General features: G+C 43.2%; 1 protein-coding gene across 1 annotated transcript in view; it reads right to left on the reverse strand.

The window, feature by feature from the left end:
• LOC139393216 (protein BTG1-like) overlaps positions 1-2,671 on the reverse strand; it is an 8,748-nt gene extending 6,077 nt beyond the window's left edge. Inside the window, exon 1 of the mRNA XM_071141658.1 lies at positions 2,239-2,671. Coding sequence (XP_070997759.1) covers positions 2,239-2,383 — 145 coding nt within the window. The 5' untranslated portion in view covers positions 2,384-2,671. The remainder of the gene's footprint in view (positions 1-2,238) is intronic.
• Positions 2,672-21,305: the final 18,634 nt, after the last annotated feature.

Here is a 21,305-nt window from a genome sequence, read left to right on the forward strand (position 1 = left end):
ATGCATCTGTGTGTGCATGTGATACCAATCATCCTATTTTCTCCACTTAAGACTCCTCAGTATCGTGTTACACCATTGGTGCATAGTGGCTAAACTGGATGTGTTGCCTGCCTGTCTGTTTTCCTGTGAAAAGCCTCTAAACTAGGCCAGAGCCCGGAGAACACCTGTCCTGCACAACACCCCTGGTAGATAATGTCTCCTTTGTGTTATCAGTAGAACTCTGTGTACTGCACCCTAATGGAGGGCTTGGCACTCGTGAAAAAGCACCAGGCAGCTACGATGGGGCTGATCTTTTGCACCACAAAAGAAACGAGGCCTCTGAGAACGAAGGGGCCTATTCTAAAACAGGGGAACGGATGAGTTTCAACTATATATTTTAAATAAAGTCGTTTCCCAGTGCTTCTTTAAAGCCAAGTGCCCTAAGGATATTATGTGGCAATACAATGTGCGGAAGCTTTTTATCAAATACACATTTATTATGGCAGTTTCAGTTTGGGTCACTGCTCAAACCTTGGTTAAGCAGGTGACTGGTAAACAGGAAGTCCAAATGGTTTGCTAACTAGTTAGACAATGAGCACAGTTTCAATGTGGATATTTAGAGCAAGTCCCCGTTCTCCCCCATATACACAAACAACGCCTGTTTATTGAACACACAGACACAATAAGCTGTGATAATGAAGCTGTAAGCAACATTGAGATGGCTGGCCTACTTCAGCAGCGGCGGCTTCACAGAGTTGTTTATGTCACTCGGGAAGACGAATGAAAAATGGGGGTGAAGGAGGAAGACGGCCACTTCACAAAGTCGCTTTGCAACTTGTTTAATTAGATAATGTAATTCCTACACCCCTCCCCCTATGAAATCCTCTTCCAGCCCCAACCCCACCACTACCAACCCCCCCCACTTACCCTCTGACGGCGGCCATTTTGCTCAGTCTGCCTTCAACTTTGGCTGTTTACAAACTGGAGCTATGGCTGTTTACAAACTGGAGCTATGCTAGGACTACAGTTTCCACTCACTTTCTATGCTAATCCTGCACAAACAAAGCCACTTCCATGGAAAATGTTTAGTTGAAAATAGCATTGTAAACTAAAGAGTTTGTGGAATAGAAATAAACAGTTCTGTAACCTGATATGTTCAATGTGTAGCCCACATCCGAAACGCTCTAAAATGTATATGAATTTGAACGTGAATGGCTTTGCAGATGACACAGCTGTTGCAAAACATGTTCAAATTGAGGTCATGGTGTAGGTGTTCAGTGTTTAGAGGGACAGACACTTGGTGTTAACTGGCAGACGAATGCCAGTTTTAGACTGTTTAGACTGTTAAAACTGTCTGTATATTTACAACAGGAAATATAAATAAAACATAATTTCAGTGGTTTGTACAAAAAATGATGCCAATAACGCATAGTATAGTGGCTGTGTCGATCAATGTATGTGTCCTTATTACAGAGTTAACGTTATTCACTTAGCCAGAATGTCTACATTAGAACATATTGTAAAGAAATAGCTTTTCTTTACTCATACATGTTCGTCAACGGCGGGAATCTATACGGGTTATTTATTCTGCATTTGTTATTTCCCTTTTGGTTCTCTAATTTCGATTCGATTGAGGCTCGCTCAAGAGGATCGAGTAAAACATGTAGGCGGCTATAATACTCTTATAACAAAGATATCCAGAATCCTATGGGTCTGTTATTTTCCTGGTCGAAATGTTATATATATTTATTTTTTTGCCTGCTCAAATTCATATCCTCCTACGTTTTCTTGTCTGCATTACGTAATTCGATAGCCTAATTCAATTCACTGGGTATAGATTTCCCCCATCTTTATGTTAATTATGAGTTTATCGACCAGCTGAACTGGTACTATCGAAAGGTGCACTTCCTTGTTGGAACAAATCAAATCAGGTTTTATTCCACGTTATTACATTGTAACTAACCCGACACATGAATTAGGCGACGATGTATCTGAATAGAACATGGTTGATTCGATCGATTGAATATTGTTGATTGAAGATTGTTGTTCACCTTATCTATTCGTGTCTCTTTTTTTCGTGGTCGGGGGGCGCTTGTGTTACTTTGTGAACAGAGACGCAAATCCCCTTCGGAATGGGATTAAAACACAACAATTCGTTAAAATCATATTCTCAACACACAAAATGACACAACATCAACAGAGGTCATAATCCAAAGTAGCCTTTGAAACGTAGGACAAAACGAGAAGCACATGTCTTACCTGACAAAATATCCTGTAAACTTGCGCTGAATGATTGAAGCTGTCTGTCATTTACGTGTCCTTTTATCCGCAGAAATCTCGACAGAAACCCGACCGCGGCGCTAATCTCTGGTTTCATCGTTCCCCGAGCACAAAGGGTATGCATTGAGAAGGCAACTGCGACGACGATTCGTGCGCTTTTCCTTCATATGATTCCGAAAATTATTCGTTGTTTTTCTCTCCACGTTCGGATAATGATCCGTGTCTTTCACTTGTTTTATTTCTCTGGCGCCTATGCTGGTCATTTATTAGTCGAGGTAGGGACGTTTCGGAGGGTACTACGTGTGCCAGGACGGTACAGTGTGGTGACGGCTGTTGGTAAATAGAGGGGTCTTTCTCTAGGATGCCACGTTGAGGCACCCTTTCAATGTCACTTTACTCCACCAGAGTGAACGAATGTGTTGGAGAAAATGGGTTTTATATCGCCCCCACCGTCGGAGGAAAGCGACAGCGCGCAGCTACAACAACAAAAAAAGGCTCGCCAATCCCGTCCGCCCGACAGCCTGACGAGCCCATAGGAGGAGTGGACTGTTCGCCTCAACGCTCTGAAAATAAACAGGCCACGTGAGAGCAAAATACAAGCATGAAAATTAACCCCTTATATTGTGCTCCCATCGAAAATAACATCATCTTGCACTGGATTTCAGTTATTTCATAAAACGGACAGCATAATTATGATGAGGTTCAATGTGCATTAGTGCGTAATTAAGCACACAATTTTGGATACGGTTATGCTAATGATTGTTGGTATTCAAGGCATGCTGTACATGTTGTTGTCATAGTTGCTCTTGCAGGCCATTTTTTGGATCTAGTCTCTGTAGTATAGGGGTTTACCATAATCATTTCCAGTAATTCCCTAATACACACACACAAATGATTGCAGAGTCAGACACAAAATTAAGTATTTCAAACAAATTGATCCTCCTCCCTCCCCTTGTGGTTCTGCTTGTACTTATTTTTGCAAAACTCTGGCTTTGGGTTTCTTTGCCAGTGGAGGTTGGTGAAAGGAGCTATAGGAGGACAGGCTCCACTGATGGTCAGTCAATGGGGATTCCCTCATACAGGATGCATCAGAAATACACACTTTTCTGAGTTTGACATACACTAATGTTTGTGTATGACTTTGGCTATTCCACAATTACACTGCCTGTAAATTAGGTACAGAAATCGCACAAACATTGATTTACAAGTATTACTGGGAGTAGGCCAATACCCTTTAGGTAAATTATTCTTGATAAAAAGAAAGATGGTATTCCTGGCTAAATGGCTTACGGTGCCACAATTCATTTCAGAGAACGACATCATTCACCCGAATGGCCTGCAGCGCCACAATTCATTTCAGAGAACGACATCATTCACACAATGGCCAGTCTTTATTCATTACAGAGGAAAAGAGTGAGAAATTGCTACTCACACCACATGGGGGAAAAGACACATATAGAGACAGAGAGCGAGGGACAGAGACATTAAGCCAAAGAAGGCTGGAACAAGGTGAGAGACGATGTTAATGAATACCCAGAGCTGAGGAATTCCCCTGACTTTCCCTCTGAGATAAAGAAAGTAAAAGAGAGACAATGAAGATTGGGAGATGGGAATCAAGGAGTGAGAGAAAGTATGAAAATGTCAGGTGGTATACTGTCATGTTTATACAATCCTTAGGTGCAGCCAGAAGTGATAGAGGGGGGGGGGTCTATACTGTTACATATCACAATAATATTTTTGCAAGATATTATATTGATATTTGACTCCAAGTATAGAATTGATTTTACTAGGAAACGTTAGCTAGCTTTAGCCTGCTAAAAAAACTCAAAAACTTGTTCTCCATCTTTAAAAAAAAATAGGGAGCCATCATGATTTCAGCACTTTTATTTCCATGACTGATCAAAACTCATTTTCTCATGCTCAGCAGACATGTCTCTCTGCAGCAGACATATAGTGAAAATATGTTTGGCACCTAAGTATCGTGATAATATCGTATCGTGAGGTCCTTGGCAATTCCCAGCCCTGGTAGCCAGCCACCAGCGGAGGCTGGAATGTGTTGCCAGATGTTGCCAGACCAGGGTGGGGTATCCTGCCCTAATGCTTTGCCTGCCTACAGTAAAACCCAATGAATGGGGCCGTTTATCTTGAACCACACATGAAGAGTGGAGGGAAAGAATGTCAGCTCAGGATCAATCGGAGAGAGGGAGCGAGAGAGTAGAGAGAGCAAGAGAGAACTGGATGCCCACTGGAGTGTGTGTGTGTGTGTGTTTTCCACAAACACACTGACTCACAGTGCTGACTGAGAGGCCGTGGATACACACACAGTCATGCAAACAGTTGCACACACAGTTGTGAGCACACACATACACACACAAAACACACACACGCGCAAACACATACACACGGCTGTGGGTCACTGCAAAGCTAAACCAACAGTGTCTGGTCAACAAGAGCAGACCCAGAGAGACCCAGATACATTCTCATACCCACAACAGCCTGATTTCACTATGTTGCCTAAATGTTGTGGAAACATTGATTGCTGTGCTTCTGCGGGTTTGAACAGGTAACTGACAGCTTTGCGACTACTGTAGCCTAAATCCCTTTTGCTCTGAAAAAAATGATTTCTACATGTTTTCCTAACATTAGGCAGAGCTCTCTAATCATGTACTACTTAACAAATCAACCTGTCAACAGTCAGACAACAGACATCTTCAAAGTCTAGGTTAAAATAACAACCACACAGGCCTGGCCTAGTTTATGGAAAATTATACTCGCTGGTTCACATGAGAGTAAAGTGTTTGGGTGTGGCACAGACAGGGTTAATAGAAGACAGAAAACAAAACTGCTGGGGAACTTTCCACGCTCCTCCCCCTTTTCGATCCAGACCTACAGATATACAGGGAAGTAACTCATCCCCGCAAACCACTAACTTTCCATGACTCCCGTGTCTTCTCCCCGAGCTCAGTGGAGCTATGCTTTGACTGCAGGAGGTGGTTCTGGGAATGGAGTGGAATAGGACTATTTTGTTGTGTGGCTTGAAATTGCACACGCACACACACGCACACACACACACACGTCTATGTTGAAAGAAAGTTTAGAGAGTAAGTTTAGGTTTCTACAGTACTTCTGCATTCTGTCACGATTTGTTTATATTCACAGCTACATGTATTTGCAGTATCAGTAGTCATTTTTCAAAGATAAAGTGAAGATATGAGGTCCAAATCAAAGTCCTAGAGACGACAGGCTCCGTGTGTTGTTATTCTCAAAGGTACAAGGCTGACTTCCATTGTAATGTATAATAACCAATCTATAAATACTTAGCTAAGTCTCCATATTTATGAATGTCTCTATCCCTCTCACGCCTAGCAGTCTTAGCTAAGTCAGGTATTTGTGCTTGAATCATATCATGCATATCATGCATATCATATCATGCATATCTCTTCAATTACAGTATCAGTCTGTTTTGAGGTTCATCCATGGGGCAGATGTTTGCTTGTAAACAGGTACACCACATGTGCCCAATTCTATGAACAGTACATCCTATACAAGTATAAGCTGTGTATATGTGTCAATGCACATATGTAGATCAATGTGTCCAGTATCTGGGTTTTTGCATGTATGTGTGTGTCTACTTTTGAGTGTGTGTTGTGGTGGTTAGGTGTTGTAGGGTGAATTAAGTCTTAGTTAGGCTGGAGTTACACGAAGTAACTTGGACACAACATTGGTTGCTTGCAAATAGGTTTCTTCTTGATTGAACCCCTCTGCACTACTAAGCAACTCATCTGCAACTTTGTTGCATCCAGTGGTTGTGACTAGTACAACATGGAGTACAGCTACGGACGAGATTTACCATTGAACTACCGCAAGAGTTTGAATTTCCATTTTGAAGCCTGATGAGTCGAATATCACTTAGATTTGCTCAAAGTAAAAATCTATGGTTTCACTGGCGATTGATATTTTATCAAAAATGAACAGTGTACTGTTGCTTGTATGCATAGACACTGCTTCACAATGATAGCGAACTAACGTCATATCTAGGTAAACAAAACAGTAGTGTGCAATGTATTTATTCATATTTATCCTATCACGTAAATCGCGCTTGCCACATTCCGGTGGAGGTGGGATTTGGGAAATAAACTTCAATGTATCCAATTAATTGCCAGCGCACAGATACAATATAAACAAGCCAATTTGTCCTACTAAATGCCGATGCAGCCTAAATGTGGTCTTTCCAAATTCATTCCAAAATAAAACTATAAAACTATGTCCCCGTACCACCTGTTGACTGCACATTGCTGTCATACCTGATATCCGTCTCCCCGACACATCATTTGACTTCAAAAACGTCCAAACTCTCGCAGTAGTTCAATGGTAAATCTCGTCCGTAGCGCTACTCCATCACAACTTTGTGAAACAAGTTGCAGGCAACAGTCAACCAAAACGAATGCGTTTTTCACATAATCCATTGGTGATTTCAAGACTCAACCCAGTTGTCATGTCAACACAGCTATCAGGCAGTAGTGCAGCTTGAACGACTATTGCAGGGTTTGTAAGGTCATGAAAATCCTAGAAAAGTCATGGTATTTATTGTGTTTTCCAGGCCTGGAAAAGTTTAGGAAAATAAATCAAATCTGAAAAGTTTTCGAAAAGTCATGGAAATTAATGTAATAATTTCTGTTAATTTAATTTATTTAGGCACAGTATTTTAATATGTTATCAATCACATCAAAATCAACATATTAGCCAGGATCGGAATATGACACAATAACTCATCTGTGTGTGGCATCAAATGCATGTGTGTGTGTGGACAGTTGCTGAAGGAGAGAGAGACGGCTGGGCATTACAGCAGCAGATAGGCCTATAAAATATAATAGTGAACAGATCTAGGTAGCCAATTCAAAACATTTCTTGTAGCCTGGCTAGTTCTCGCTCTAGTTAACTGTTTAGCTATTATGTCATTTTTTTTGGCATATGCCAAAATAAATTCCTGAGGTGTGGCGGGCTGCCACACTGGGTGCCCGGGGAGCTGTTGTTGTGTTTTTTTTTCTGTGACTAGGCACTGACCTAACATAATCGCATGGTGTGCTTTCTCTGTAAAGCCTTTTTGAAATCGGACACTGTGGTTGGATTTACAAGAAGTTTAACTTTAAAATGGTGTATAATACTTGTATGTTTGAGGAATTTTAATTCTGGGATTTCTGTTGTTTTGAATTTGGCACCCTGCAATTTCACTGGCTGTTGTCAACGTGGGACGCTACCAGAGAGGATAAGAGCCATGCTCAAAGGCACAACAGCAGGCAATGACATCTAGGATTTGATACCGGCAACCCTTCGGTTAACAGCTCACTTCCCACAGGATTTTCCCATTGGACCCGGGATTTGAAATGGCAACCCTCCGTTTGCTGACTCGCCTCTCTAACCGCCAGGCTACCTGCCGCCCCAAATTGACATCATGGAAATTTGGTTAAAGGTCATGGACAAGTCATGGAAAAGTAATGAAACTCATCTGTCTAAACCCTGCTATTGATAAAAGAGACATTAGTTGTATAAATAGATATTGGCCTCATGGCTAGATTGGCAGCCCAAACCTCTCCCTGACTGTGCTAGCTTGCTAATGTCTTGGTAGCTTGGTTAGCTCATTGCTAACTGTGTTGGTGTTTGCAATATCATTTTGGCTAGATACACTATATATTCAAAAGTACATTGACACCCCTTCAAATTCGTGGATTCGACTAATTCAGCCACACCCGTTGTTCACAGGTGTATAATATCGAGCACACAGCCATGCAATCTCCAAAGACAAACATAGACAAACATTGGCATTAGAATGACCTTTATGGCACCGTCATAGGATGCCACCTTTCCAACAAGTCAGTTAATCAAATGTCTGCCCTGCTAGAGCTGCCCCGGTTAACTGTAAGTGCTGTTATTGTGAAGTGGAAACGTTTAGGAGCAACAACGGCTCAGCAGCGAAGTGGTAGGCCACACAAGCTCACAGAACAGGACTGCAAAGTGCAGAAGTGCGTAGAGCGTAAAATCGTGTGTCCTTGGTTGCAACACTCACTACTGAGTTCCAAACTGCCTCTGGAAGCATTGTCAACACAAGAACTGTTCATCGGGAGCTTCATGAAATGGGTTTCCATGGCCTAGCAGCCGTACACAAACCCAAGATTACCATGCGCAATGCCTAGAGGTGGCTGGAGTGGTAAAGTTTGGTGGAGGAGGAATAATGTTCTAGGACTGTTTTTCATTGTTTCGGGCTAGCACCTTAGTTCCAGTGAAGGGAAGTCTTAACACTACAGCATACAATGACATTCTAGACAATTCTGTGCTTCCAACAGTTTATGGAAGGCCCTTTCTTGTTTCAGAAGGACAAAGCAAGGTCCATACAGAAATGGTTTGTTGAGACCGGTGTGGAAGAACTTGACTGGCCTGCACAAAGCCCTGACCTCAAGCCCATCGAACACCTTTGTGATGAATTGGAACGCCGACTGCGAGCCAGGCCTAATCGCCCAACATCAGCGCCCCCACCTCACTAATGCTTGTGGCTGAATGGAAGCAAGTCCCCACAGCAATGTTCCAACATCTAGTGGAAAGCCTTCCCAGAAGAGGGGAGGCTGTTATAGCAGCAAAGGGGGGACCAACTCCATATTCATTCCCATAAGTTTGGAATGAGATGTTTGACATGCAGGTGTCCACATACTTTTGGTCATGTAGTGTAGCTTGTACAGGCTGCATTTTATCTATTTCCATAGTGTTACAATAACCAAACATTTGGATAAACAAATAAATTGTGAAACCACGATGTAATGCAGCAGATGACATGACGTGGGAAACAGACAAACTGGGTCTGGGTCGTATTCAATGGGCACCAGACGGAAGAAAACATACTGGAAACAGAAAGGGACTTTTCCAGTAACAAACAATATTTATAATTTTCTGTGTCAAAACATTTTGCTACAGTGTGCCCTACTGAACACATCCCTGATGACTACAGCCACACAGGAAAACTACTGCGGTGTGCTGTCTTAATTAAGTTCATGGGGATAGTAGAAAAACAGGAAAAATCGAATCCAACAAAAGAGTATTAGATGGTTTGAAGATTCTTGTCACGACTTCCGCCGAAGTCGGCTCCTCTCCTTGTTCGGGCGACGTTCGGCGGTCGACGTCACCGGTCTTCTAGCCATCGCCGCTCCACTTTTCATTGTTCCATGTGTTTTGTCTTGTTTCCCCCCACACCTGGTTTACATTCCCTAATCACACTACATATATATTCCCTCTGTTCCCCCCATGTCTTTGTGTGGAATTGTTTTGTTACATGTTTTGTGTGACGTGCCAGGCTGGTTTTTCCCCGGGTACCGTGTTTAACCCCAAGTAGGTTTAATTATTAAACGTTTGCATCATTGTGACTGTTGTCGCGCTTTTCACTTTTGCCATTGGCTGGAGGTTTTGTTGACGCAGTCGCGTCCATCTGTTGTTGCTTCTGCCAAATAAAGTGTGCGCCTGTTCACAACTCTCTGCTCTCCTGCACCTGACTTCTATACCAGTAGCGCACAACCTGACAATTCTAAGGTCCCTGCACACATTTATAGTATATTGTTCCCCAGCTTTATTACAGACTGGTACGGACTAGTAATGTTGGTGATCCAGGTAAACTTGTGAGAAAAACTTTCATCTTGGCAATTAAGTGAGTATAATGATTTTATTTCTGTACTAATAAAAGTGGCATGTGCCTACAATGATGTCAAAATGGTTACATTTGCATGAAATTGCTTTTAGACACACACACACACACACACACACACACACACACACACACACACACACACACACACACACACACACACACACACACACACACAGTTATCAGGTAGGCTTTTTAGTTGCGGAGATGACGCCACTCCTTGAACAGCCGTCTCTTTAAGTGCTGAGTGGGCGTGTGCACATACATGAGTCAACACAAAACCAATGACTGTGCCCGAGCATGACTCACCCTTTAAACAGGCTCAAACAGCTGGTGATCAGATAGAGCTTGGGCCTACCACAGTCAGCATGCCATGCCACCAACATGCCATGCCACCGTCTCTGGGTAACACTGTGGGGTTAGCCTATCTCCGTCCACCTCACTTTAACATCTGTGGAGATAGATAGATAGATAGATGCATGTTTTTTTACTGAAGAATGTGTTTGTTTTATAGAATTGTGTTTTGATTTTCATATTTTGTGTTTGATGACTATATAGACACGTACAGTGTAATTGTTGACTATATAGATATGTATAGTGTAATTGTTGACTATATAGACATGTATAGTGTAATTGATGACTATATAGACATGTATAGTGTAATTGTTGACTATATAGATATGTATAGTGTAATTGTTGACTATATAGACATGTATAGTGTAATTGATGACTATATAGACATGTATAGTGTAATTGATGACTATATAGATATGTATAGTGTAATTGTTGACTATATAGACATGTATAGTGTAATTGATGACTATATAGATATGTATAGTGTAATTGTTGACTATATAGATATGTATAGTGTAATTGATGACTATATAGATATGTATAGTGTAATTGTTGACTATATAGACATGTATAGTGTAATTGATGACTATATAAACATGTATAGTGTAATTGTTGACTATATAGACACACATAGTGTAATTGATGACTATATAGATATGTATAGTGTAATTGTTGACTATATAGACATGTATAGTGTAATTGATGACTATATAAACATGTATAGTGTAATTGTTGACTATATAGACACACATAGTGTAATTGATGACTATATAGATATGTATAGTGTAATTGATGACTATATAGACATGTATAGTGTAATTGATGACTATATAAACATGTATAGTGTAATTGTTGACTATATAGACACACATAGTGTAATTGATGACTATATAGATATGTATAGTGTAATTGATGACTATATAGACATGTATAGTGTAATTGATGACTATATAAACATGTATAGTGTAATTGTTGACTATATAGACACACACAGTGTAATTGTTGACTATATAGATATGTATAGTGTAATTGATGACTATATAAACATGTATAGTGTAATTGATGACTATATAGACATGTATAGTGTAATTGATGACTATATAAACATGTATAGTGTAATTGATGACTATATAAACATGTATAGTGTAATTGTTGACTATATAGACACACACAGTGTAATTGTTGACTATATAGATATGTATAGTGTAATTGATGACTATATAAACATGTATAGTGTAATTGATGACTATATAGACATGTATAGTGTAATTGATGACTATATAGACATGTATAGTGTAATTGATGACTATATAGATATGTATAGTGTAATTGATGACTATATAGATATGTATAGTGTAATTGATGACTATATAGATATGTATAGTGTAATTGATGACTATATAGATATGTATAGTGTAATTGATGACTATATAGATATGTATAGTGTAATTGTTGACTATATAGATATGTATAGTGTAATTGTTGACTATATAGATATGTATAGTGTAATTGATGACTATATAGATATGTATAGTGTAATTGTTGACTATATAGACATGTATAGTGTAATTGTTGACTATATAGACATGTATAGTGTAATTGTTGACTATATAGACATGTATAGTGTAATTGTTGACTATATAGATATGTATAGTGTAATTGATGACTATATAGATATGTATAGTGTAATTGTTGACTATATAGATATGTATAGCGTAATTGATGACTATATAGACATGTATGGTGTAATTGTTGACTATATAGACACGCATAGCGTATGTAAAGCGTCTGTGTGTAGCTGGTGAGATGAGTCAGGCGCAAGACAGCAGATGAGAGTAATGAAAATTATTTTACTAAAAAATATCACAATACACGTCGTATAAATACAAGGCCACAAATACAGACCGCAATACAATAAACAATTACTCACAAACAAACAAGGGGGAACAGAGGGTTAATAATGAACGAGTAATTGGGGAATTGAAACCAGGTGTGTAAGACGAAGACAAAACAAATGGAAAATGAAAAGTGGATCGGCGATGGCTAAATGGCCGATGACGTCGACCACCGAACGCCGCCCGAACAAGTAGGGACCGACGTCACGCCCTGACCATAGAGAGCTTTTTATTCTCTATGTTGGTTAGGTCGGGGTGTGATTTAAGGGTGGGTTATCTAGGTGAATTATATTTCTATGTTGGCCTGATATGGTTCCCAATCAGAGGCAGCTGTTTATCGTTGTCTCTGATTGGGGATCATATTTAGGTAGCCATTTCCCCATTGAGCTTTGTGGGATCTTGTCTAGGTAGAGTTGCCTGCGAGCACTACTCTGAGCTTCATGTTTCTGTTCGTTAAGTTTTTCTTCCAAATAAAAGGATGGAAACATACCACGCTGCATCTTGGTACAGTTATTATGACGAACGTGACACCTACATGGCAATATTTGTGATAATTAAGGAGAACTAAAACGGCATAGCCTACATTTGAACACTGTCACGACCGTCGTATGAATAATTGGACCAAGGCGCAGAGTGAGTAGAGTTCCACATTTTAATGATAGTGAAACTTCCAAAACAACAAAGATATAACAATCGTGAAATACGTAGCGCACATAGGCACTCATACAAAACAATATCCCCCATAGCAGGTGGGAAAAAGGACACACTAAGTATGATCCCCAGTTAGAGGTAACGATTATCAGCTGCCTCCAATTGGGAACCATACACACACACACCAACATAGAAATATAATACCTAGAAACCCCCCCTAGTCACGCCCTGACCTATTACACCATAGAAAACCCAGAGGGCTCTCTATGGTCAGGGCATGACAAACACCACCACAGAAGCTTCACTATTCGATATCTTCCCAATTAAGTAACCTAGTTTTGTTGTTTGGCTACTTGAACAGAACAAGGGCCGATGACCAACAGCCCACCTCTGAGTTTTTTTTCTCGCCCGAGTAGCCTCGTTTCACTGGCAAAAATAAAATTAAACCATCTACTGTTCAGTGAAATAAGAACACAATGTCAAATACAGGTAGTCTAGTCAAATAATAAACATCCAATCACATTAACCATTACTCTCTTGCGGGAATTCCACTAAAGGTCCGTATGTAGCCAAACGTAGCTGCTGCTCATGTTGGTATCTGTACTGATGGCGCAAAAGCCATGACAGGGAGACATAATGGGGTGGTAACGCGAGTGCAAGCAGTTGCTCCCGACGCCACTTGGGTATACTGCAGCATCCACCGAGAGGCTCTTGCTGTCAAGGGAATGCCTGACAGCTTGAAAGACGTTTTGGACACTACAGTGAAAACAGTTAACTTTGTTAACAAGGCCCCTAAACTCTTGTGTATTTTCTGCACTATCCAATGATATGGGCAGCTGTCATGCCCTGGCCTTAGAGAGCCTTTTTATTTCTCTATTTGGTTAAGTCAGGGTGTGATTTGGGTGGGCATTATAGTTTTTCTATTTCTTTGTTGGCCAGGTATGGTTCCCAATCAGAGGCAGCTGTCTATTGTTGTCTCTGATTCGGGATCATACTTAGGCAGCCTTTTTCCACCTTCACTTGTGGGATCTTGTTTGTGTGTAGTTGCTTTCTGCACTGCATGTAGCTTTACGTTTGTTGTGTATTTTGTTGTTTTTTCAGTGTCATTTAATAAAAGATAGATGTACGCCTACCACGCTGCACCTTGGTCTAATTCTTCCATCAACGAACGTGACAGCAGTGACCATGTAACGCTTTTACAACATACACTTCTAGGTCACACCCCTCACTTCTATGTCTCACCCTGACCTAGAAGTGCGCTGGTTATCAAGGGGCAAATTATTGACATGTTTTCTTTTATTGAGAGACGAGCTTAAAGCTTAAAAACATAATTCCACTTTGACATTATGGTGTATTGTGTGAAGGCCAGTGCCAACAAAAATTCAATTGAATCCATATTAAATTCAGCCTGTAACACAAACAAATGTGGTAAAAATCAAGGGGTGTGAATACTTTCTGAAGGTGCTGTACGTGTTCCTGAGAGTCTCCTCTTTCAGTAAAGGGGTCATCATATTTTGAAGTTTAAAAAGATAGAGACACATTCGTAAGAAGAAAAAAAGAAACTACTCTGTTTACTACAACCGCATCTAGCGGCTACCTGAGGTTACTGATGTAACCCCGGTTCTATATACCAAGCGCGCAATTGTATTTATTTTATTTCAGAGTTTCTCTCGCCCCATTTTCAAATCAGGCGACCACTAGTTTGGAAAAACCTGATCTAGGTCCTCCCTCTCTCAGAATCAGAATCACGTAATTCGCCTACTACATTGACTTAGTGAATAGGTTCTGCCAGCAACAGACAATGTACAAACAGAAGACAGACATATAGTCAACATACAGAATATACAATATAAATACAGTAAACAAAAAACTCTGGAGTAGAAGTATATTGATTTACACACAGTACACTCAGCACATCCTTCTGATTCATATGCCATTTAGCATTGTTATCCAAAGCAACTTAAAGTAGTGAGTGCATACATTTTCTTATTTCTGGCCCCAACAACGGGAATCAGACACACTATCCTGATGTTTAAAGCACCATACTCTGCCAGCTGTGCCACACAGGACCACGGGTGGGTCTGGGCTTTGACCTTTTGGCGGGTGGCCACTTCTCTGGGGTTTGACAAGCCTTTCTGCCACCTTGTCACAAAGCACTTCCAATCTCTCAACCAGAGTGGCTCTTATGTAAAACAGGTAAATGCCACCATGGGCCATTAGTCCTTCATTGATTCTGGAGTTCTCCGCGCCCTCGGTACAGTAGCAAGGTAAACAGTAACCCCGTGTGGCTAGGAGAGAAAACCCAAACACCAGGAAGAGGGGGACAATGGAGCTGCTATGAGAGAGAACCCAAACACCAGGAAGAGGGGGACAATGGAGCTGCTACACTATTACATTTGGTATTCAGGGCACTTTGTCAAACCTGCTCCTGCGGCAGTACTAGACTACAAACAATACTAGTGTGTTTTTAGGTCCAGTACTAGACTATCTGTCACGGAATTCTAGGAGTGGTGGGTGTAGGGTCAGGCGCAGAGAGCAATACTTCTAATGGATGCGTTTATTTTGCTTGGTCTAGCCAACAATCAGGCAATGACCATAATTCAGGTATGTCTCCAAAAACCAGGAAATAACATACAACAAATTACGCAGGAGAAAAACAACTTCACCACCGACAGTAGGAATAAGCCCGCACAAAAGCAGGCGGGCACTGGAAGTTTAAATAGACCATTGATGAACCAAAATAAGCAACAGGTGAAAACAATCAAGACAAAACCAACAGAAAAGAAAAAGGGATCGGTGGCGACCGCTGGGGGCCGCCCGAACAGGGAGAGGACAGAGAGTGGGAGTCGTGACAGTAATCGGCTGCCGCATCACGTCGACACCGGCCTCGAGGACTACCTCCGGATGGAGAAGGTGGAAATCACTCAGCAATGGATCCTAGATGTCCTCCACTGGTACCCAGCACCTCTCCTCCAGACCGTACCCCTTCTAGTCCATGAGGTACTGCAGGCCCCTCACCCAGCGTCGAGAGTCCAGGATGGAACGTACCGTGTACGCCGGGGAACCCTCGATGTCCAGAGGGTGCGGAGGGACCTCCGGCACCTCACCTTCCTGCAGAGCAGGCCTGGGGCAGGTTTCGGGTCGAGAGCCAGACCCGGTCCCCGGGTGCGAACACGGGGGCCTCACTGGGGTGGCGGTCAGCACTCACCTTCTGCTGCCCACCAGCCCGTTTTAGCGATTCCTGGACAGCTCTCCAGGTCTCCTTTGAGCGCTGCACCCATTCCTCCACCGCAGGAGCCTCGGTCGGGCTCTGATGCCAAGGTGCCAGGACCGTCTGTTAGCCCAACACACACTGGAAAGGCGACAGGTTCGTGGAGGAGTGGCGGAGTGAGTTTTGGGCCACCTCCGTCCATGGGATGTAACTCGCCCATTCTCCTGGCCGGTCCTGGCAATACGACCACAGAAACCTACCCACATTCTGGTTCACTCTCTCCACCTGCCCATTGCTCTCGGGGTGAAAACCTGAGGTCAGGCTGATCGAGACCCCCAGACGCTCCATGAAGGCCCTCCAAACCCGGGATGTGAACTGGGGACCCCGATCAGAAACTATGTTCTCAGGCACCTCGTAGTGCCGGAAGATGTTGGTAAACAGGGCATCCGCAGTCTGCAGGGCCGTAGGGAGACCGGGCAACGGGAGGAGACGGCAGGACTTTGAAAACCGATCAACAACGACCAGGATCGTGGTGTTCCCCTGAGACGGGGGAAGGTCGGTGAGGAAGTCCCCCGACAGATGTCACCAAGGCCGTTGTGGGGTTCGGGGAGGGGCTGTAACTTCCCTCTAGGCAGGTGTCTGGGAGCCTTACTCTGAGTGCACACCGAACAGAAAGAGACATAAAACCTCACGTCCTTAGCTAAAGTGGGCCATAGCGTGTGGGCCCACCGGATCAATTTGTCACGAACACCAAGCGGCACGTACTTCCGGCCCGCTGGACACTGTGGTGGCGTGGGTTCTAACCGTGACGCCCGCTCGATGTCCGCATCCACCTCCCATACTACAGGTGCCACCAGACAAGAGGCCGGAAGTATGGGAGTAGGATCAATGGACCGCTCCTCAGCATCATAGAGACGGGACAGTGCGTCTGCCTTAGTGTTACGGGAACCTGGTCTATAAGAGATGGTGAAATGAAATCTGGTGAAAAACATGGCCCACCTTGCCTGGCAAGGATTCAGTCTCCTCGCTGCCCGGATGTACTCCAGATTATGGTGGTCAGTCCAGATGAGAAAAGGGTGAGCTTTTACCACAGCCAGCAACTCCTGGTCCCCCACATCATAGTTTTGCTCCGCCGGACTGAGCTTTCTCAAAAAAAAAGTTTGGGGGCGAAGCTTCGGTGGCGTGCCCAAGTGCTGTGATAGCACGGCTCCAACCCCTGCCTCGGACGCGTCCACCTCCACCATGAATACCAAAGAGGGGTCTGGATGAGCCAATACGGGAGCATCGGTAAACAGCGCCTTCAGATGAATAAAAGGTCCGCTCGCCTCCGCTGACCACCGCAATCGCACCGGCCCCCCCTTCAGCAGTGAGGTAATGGGAGTAGCCAAATGGCCAAAACCCTGGATAAACCTCCGGTAGTAATCGGCCAATTACGCATGGCTGCAACGCGGTCACACTCCATCTGAATAAATGGCTGAATAAATCAGAATGTCATCGATATAAACCACCACACCCTGCCCGTGCAGGTCCCTGAAAATCTCGTCTACAAATGATTGAAAGACAGCTGGAGCATTCTTCAACCCATACCGCATGACGAGGTACTCATAATGGCCAGATGTGGTACTAAACGCGGTCTTCCACTCATCTCCCTCCAAGATACGCACCAAGTAACTAAACCCCACTGTGATGGAATTTAGACCTCTATAATCAATGCACGGATGCAGACCTTCCTCATTCTTCTTCACAAAAAAGAAACTCTAGGAGACGGGTGACGTGGAGGGCCGAATATACCCCTGTCCCAGAGATTCAGTGACATATGTCCCCACAGCCACCGTCTCTTCCTGTGACAGCGGGACACGTGACTCCTGGGAAGTGCTGTGTTTACCCTGGAGGTTTATCGCACAATCCCCTCGTCGATGAGGTGGTAATTGGGTCGTCCTCTTTTTACAGAAAGTGATAGCCAAATCGGCATATTCTGAGGGAATGCGCACAGTGGAAACCTGTTCTGGACTCTCCATCGTCGTTGCACCAATGGAAACTTCTATACACCTACCTGAACACTCCTCTGACCACCTCTTTAGAGCCCCCTGTTTCCATGAAATCTTGGGATTGTGAATAGCCAACCAGGGAATCCCCAGCACCACTGGAAACGCAGGAGAATCAATGAGGAAGAGACTAATCCGCTTCTTATGACCCCCCTGCGTTATCATGTCCAGTGGAACCGTGGCCTCCCTGACCAGCCCTGACCCTAACGGTCGACTATCTAGGGAGTGCTGGGGAAGGGATGGCCTATCTGCACCAATGGAATTCCTAACCTATGAGCGAACCCGTGGTCCATAAAACTCCCAGCTGCACCTGAATCGACTAGCGCCTTATGCTGGGAAGAGGGGGAAAACAGTACAAACATATGACCAACAGGGAGCTCTGGGTGAGTCTGGTGCTGACTCACCTGGGGTCCGAGCAGTGCTCTGCCTGTCCTCTTGACTCCCAGACGAGCTCCCCCAGCATCGGTAGTGTGCCCTCTCCGACCACAACTGGTGCCTCCTCCGGTCGCCCTAGATGCAGCACCCCCTAACTCCATGGGTGTTGGAGCAGGAGTGCTGGGGGGTGGAACCTACAGAACCCGCCCTGTACGGCCGCAAGCAGCTAGCAGGTTGTCCAGCCGGATTGACATGCCGATTAGTTCATCTAGTGTGAGGGTGGCGTCCCGACAAGCTAGCTCCCTGCGGATCTCCTCCCGGAGGCTACACCGGTAGTGGTCCATCAGGGCCATGTTGTTCCACCCTGCTCCAGCGGCCAGGGTCCGAAACTCCAGCGCGAAGTCCTGCATGCTCATCGTCTCCTGCCTAAGGTGGAACAGCCGTTCGCCCGCCATTACCCGGGTGAACTCCGGGTAATCGCCATTACCCGGGTGAACTCCGGGTAATGGTCCCTCGCTGAGTTTGGACCCTCCCAGACCGCGTTGACCCACTCCAGGGCTCTGCCCGTCAGGCAGGAGACAAGGACGCTCACACTCTCCCCTCCCGAGGGAGTCGGGCGAACGGTAGCCAGGTAAAGCTGGAACAGAGAAAGGAGCCACCTTGGTGGAAGTCGTGACCCTATCAAAAATACTACAGAGGTACTTTTTCCTTCCCTACTACACAACTATAAGGTTAATTACAATTCTGGCTGATAGGCAATGAAAACACAGTGTGATTTGCCTTAGCGTTACTTAGGTGACATTGGAACCACCACTCTAAGTGATACCACATGGTGGTGTGTGTGTTCATACGTGCATTCCTGTGTTTTCATCTATTGCCCAGGACCTGCACCCAGTATCAAATACAGGAAGTAGCATATATGGAGATAGAGCACTGTTTGGCTAAAGCTGTCCAAAAAGGAACGCCAGCTCAATTTGTGATACTTGCCAAACTTACCAATTCAATCCATTATATACAGCATTTCATTAACAGAACACACAAGTCAGATGATGATTCCACACTGCTTTAGAAACTATTCAAGTGTTTTGAATAGAGAACATAATTGCCAACCGCACATCTTGTCAACGCAAACAGCCAAAGACAAAAGAAAATCCAGTCTCCATTCATTGGACATTGTGTGTATCTGTGTGGCAGAAAATCAGCTCATTCAGAGTCTCTACAGTACCACCACACTGACCCAATATCAAGCCTGTCATTTTCTCAGCCATTGTTAAACCCCCATGGTTGGTTGAGCCTAATCTCTCTCTCTCGCTCTTTTTACTGTGTGAGATAAACAGCTACAGTATTGTCTTTTTTCTCTCTCTCTCTCTCTCTCAGGGCTTGCAGCGCGTTGACCCCCCTCAGTCTGCTTTGGGCCGGTTTGAACCAGTCCCAGCACTGACACCCTCACACAGGTGCTGTACTGTATAACCACTAACTCAGACATGCAACACTTTTATTTTCTGTCAACATACCAACGAGGGATGTAATGTGAGGTATTTTATGTTGTAAACGATAGAGGAACCCAGTCAAGAGACAGGCTGTAAACATATACGGTTCTTCTATAACCTATTTATAGTCAAGTCAAGGGAGGTCCATTTCTGGTTGACCGGGGGTGTGGTTGGCTGGGGACATGTCGGGGCATGTCGAGCCGCTGCCAAGCCAGGACCGGTGAGGGCTGGCTGGGATGAGGGCTGTTGATAAGATCCAGAGAGAGATTTTAACCGATTTCTGACCTCTGATCTACCTGATTAGCATCCTATAACATATCGCACCTGGTTTATCCATTAATCAACCTTGAGCTCTTCCCACAAATGCAGTTAAATGGCTGTTATTTACTCTGGCCCATATTGAATCCACCTTTCCATTTACTTTCCACCTAGAAACAGAGGGGGTGAGCATTGTTAGTCAAAATGAAGAGAATGTTATTCAAAATGAAGAGAATGTTATTCAAATCAAGAGAATGTTAGTCAAAATCAAGAGAATGTTAGTCAAAACCAAGAGAATGTTATTCAAATCAAGAGAATGTTAGTCAAAACCAAGAGAATGTTAGTCAAAATCAAGATAATGTTATTCAAATCAAGAGAATGTTAGTCAAAACCAAGAGAATGTTAGTCAAAACCAAGAGAATGTTAGTCAAAACCAAGAGAATGTTAGTCAAAACCAAGAGAATGTTATTCAAAACCAAGAGAATGTTAGTCAAAACCAAGAGAATGTTAGTCAAAACCAAGAGAATGTTATTCAAATCAAGATAATGTTAGTCAAAACCAAGAGAATGTTATTCAAATCAAGAGAATGTTAGTCAAAACCAAGAGAATGTTAGTCAAAATCAAGATAATGTTATTCAAATCAAGAGAATGTTAGTCAAAACCAAGAGAATGTTATTCAAATCAAGAGAATGTTAGTCAAAACCAAGAGAATGTTAGTCAAAATCAAGATAATGTTAGTCAAAACCAAGAGAATGTTAGTCAAAACCAAGAGAATGTTAGTCAAAACCAAGAGAATGTTAGTCAAAACCAAGAGAATGTTAGTCAAAATCAAGATAATGTTATTCAAATCAAGAGAATGTTAGTCAAAACCAAGAGAATGTTAGTCAAAACCAAGAGAATGTTAGTCAAAACCAAGAGAATGTTAGTCAAAACCAAGAGAATGTTAGTCAAAACCAAGAGAATGTTAGTCAAAACCATTGCATATCAGCTTCAGTAGTGTAGATGGGAGATTTGTCAAGACATGTTCAACCGAAGGCTGCATAACAAGATCTGGTGAGGGATGGGGGTAGGGCGTGAGTGAGG

Source organism: Oncorhynchus clarkii, chromosome 33, assembly GCF_045791955.1.
Source record: "Oncorhynchus clarkii lewisi isolate Uvic-CL-2024 chromosome 33, UVic_Ocla_1.0, whole genome shotgun sequence".
NCBI lineage: Eukaryota > Metazoa > Chordata > Actinopteri > Salmoniformes > Salmonidae > Oncorhynchus > Oncorhynchus clarkii.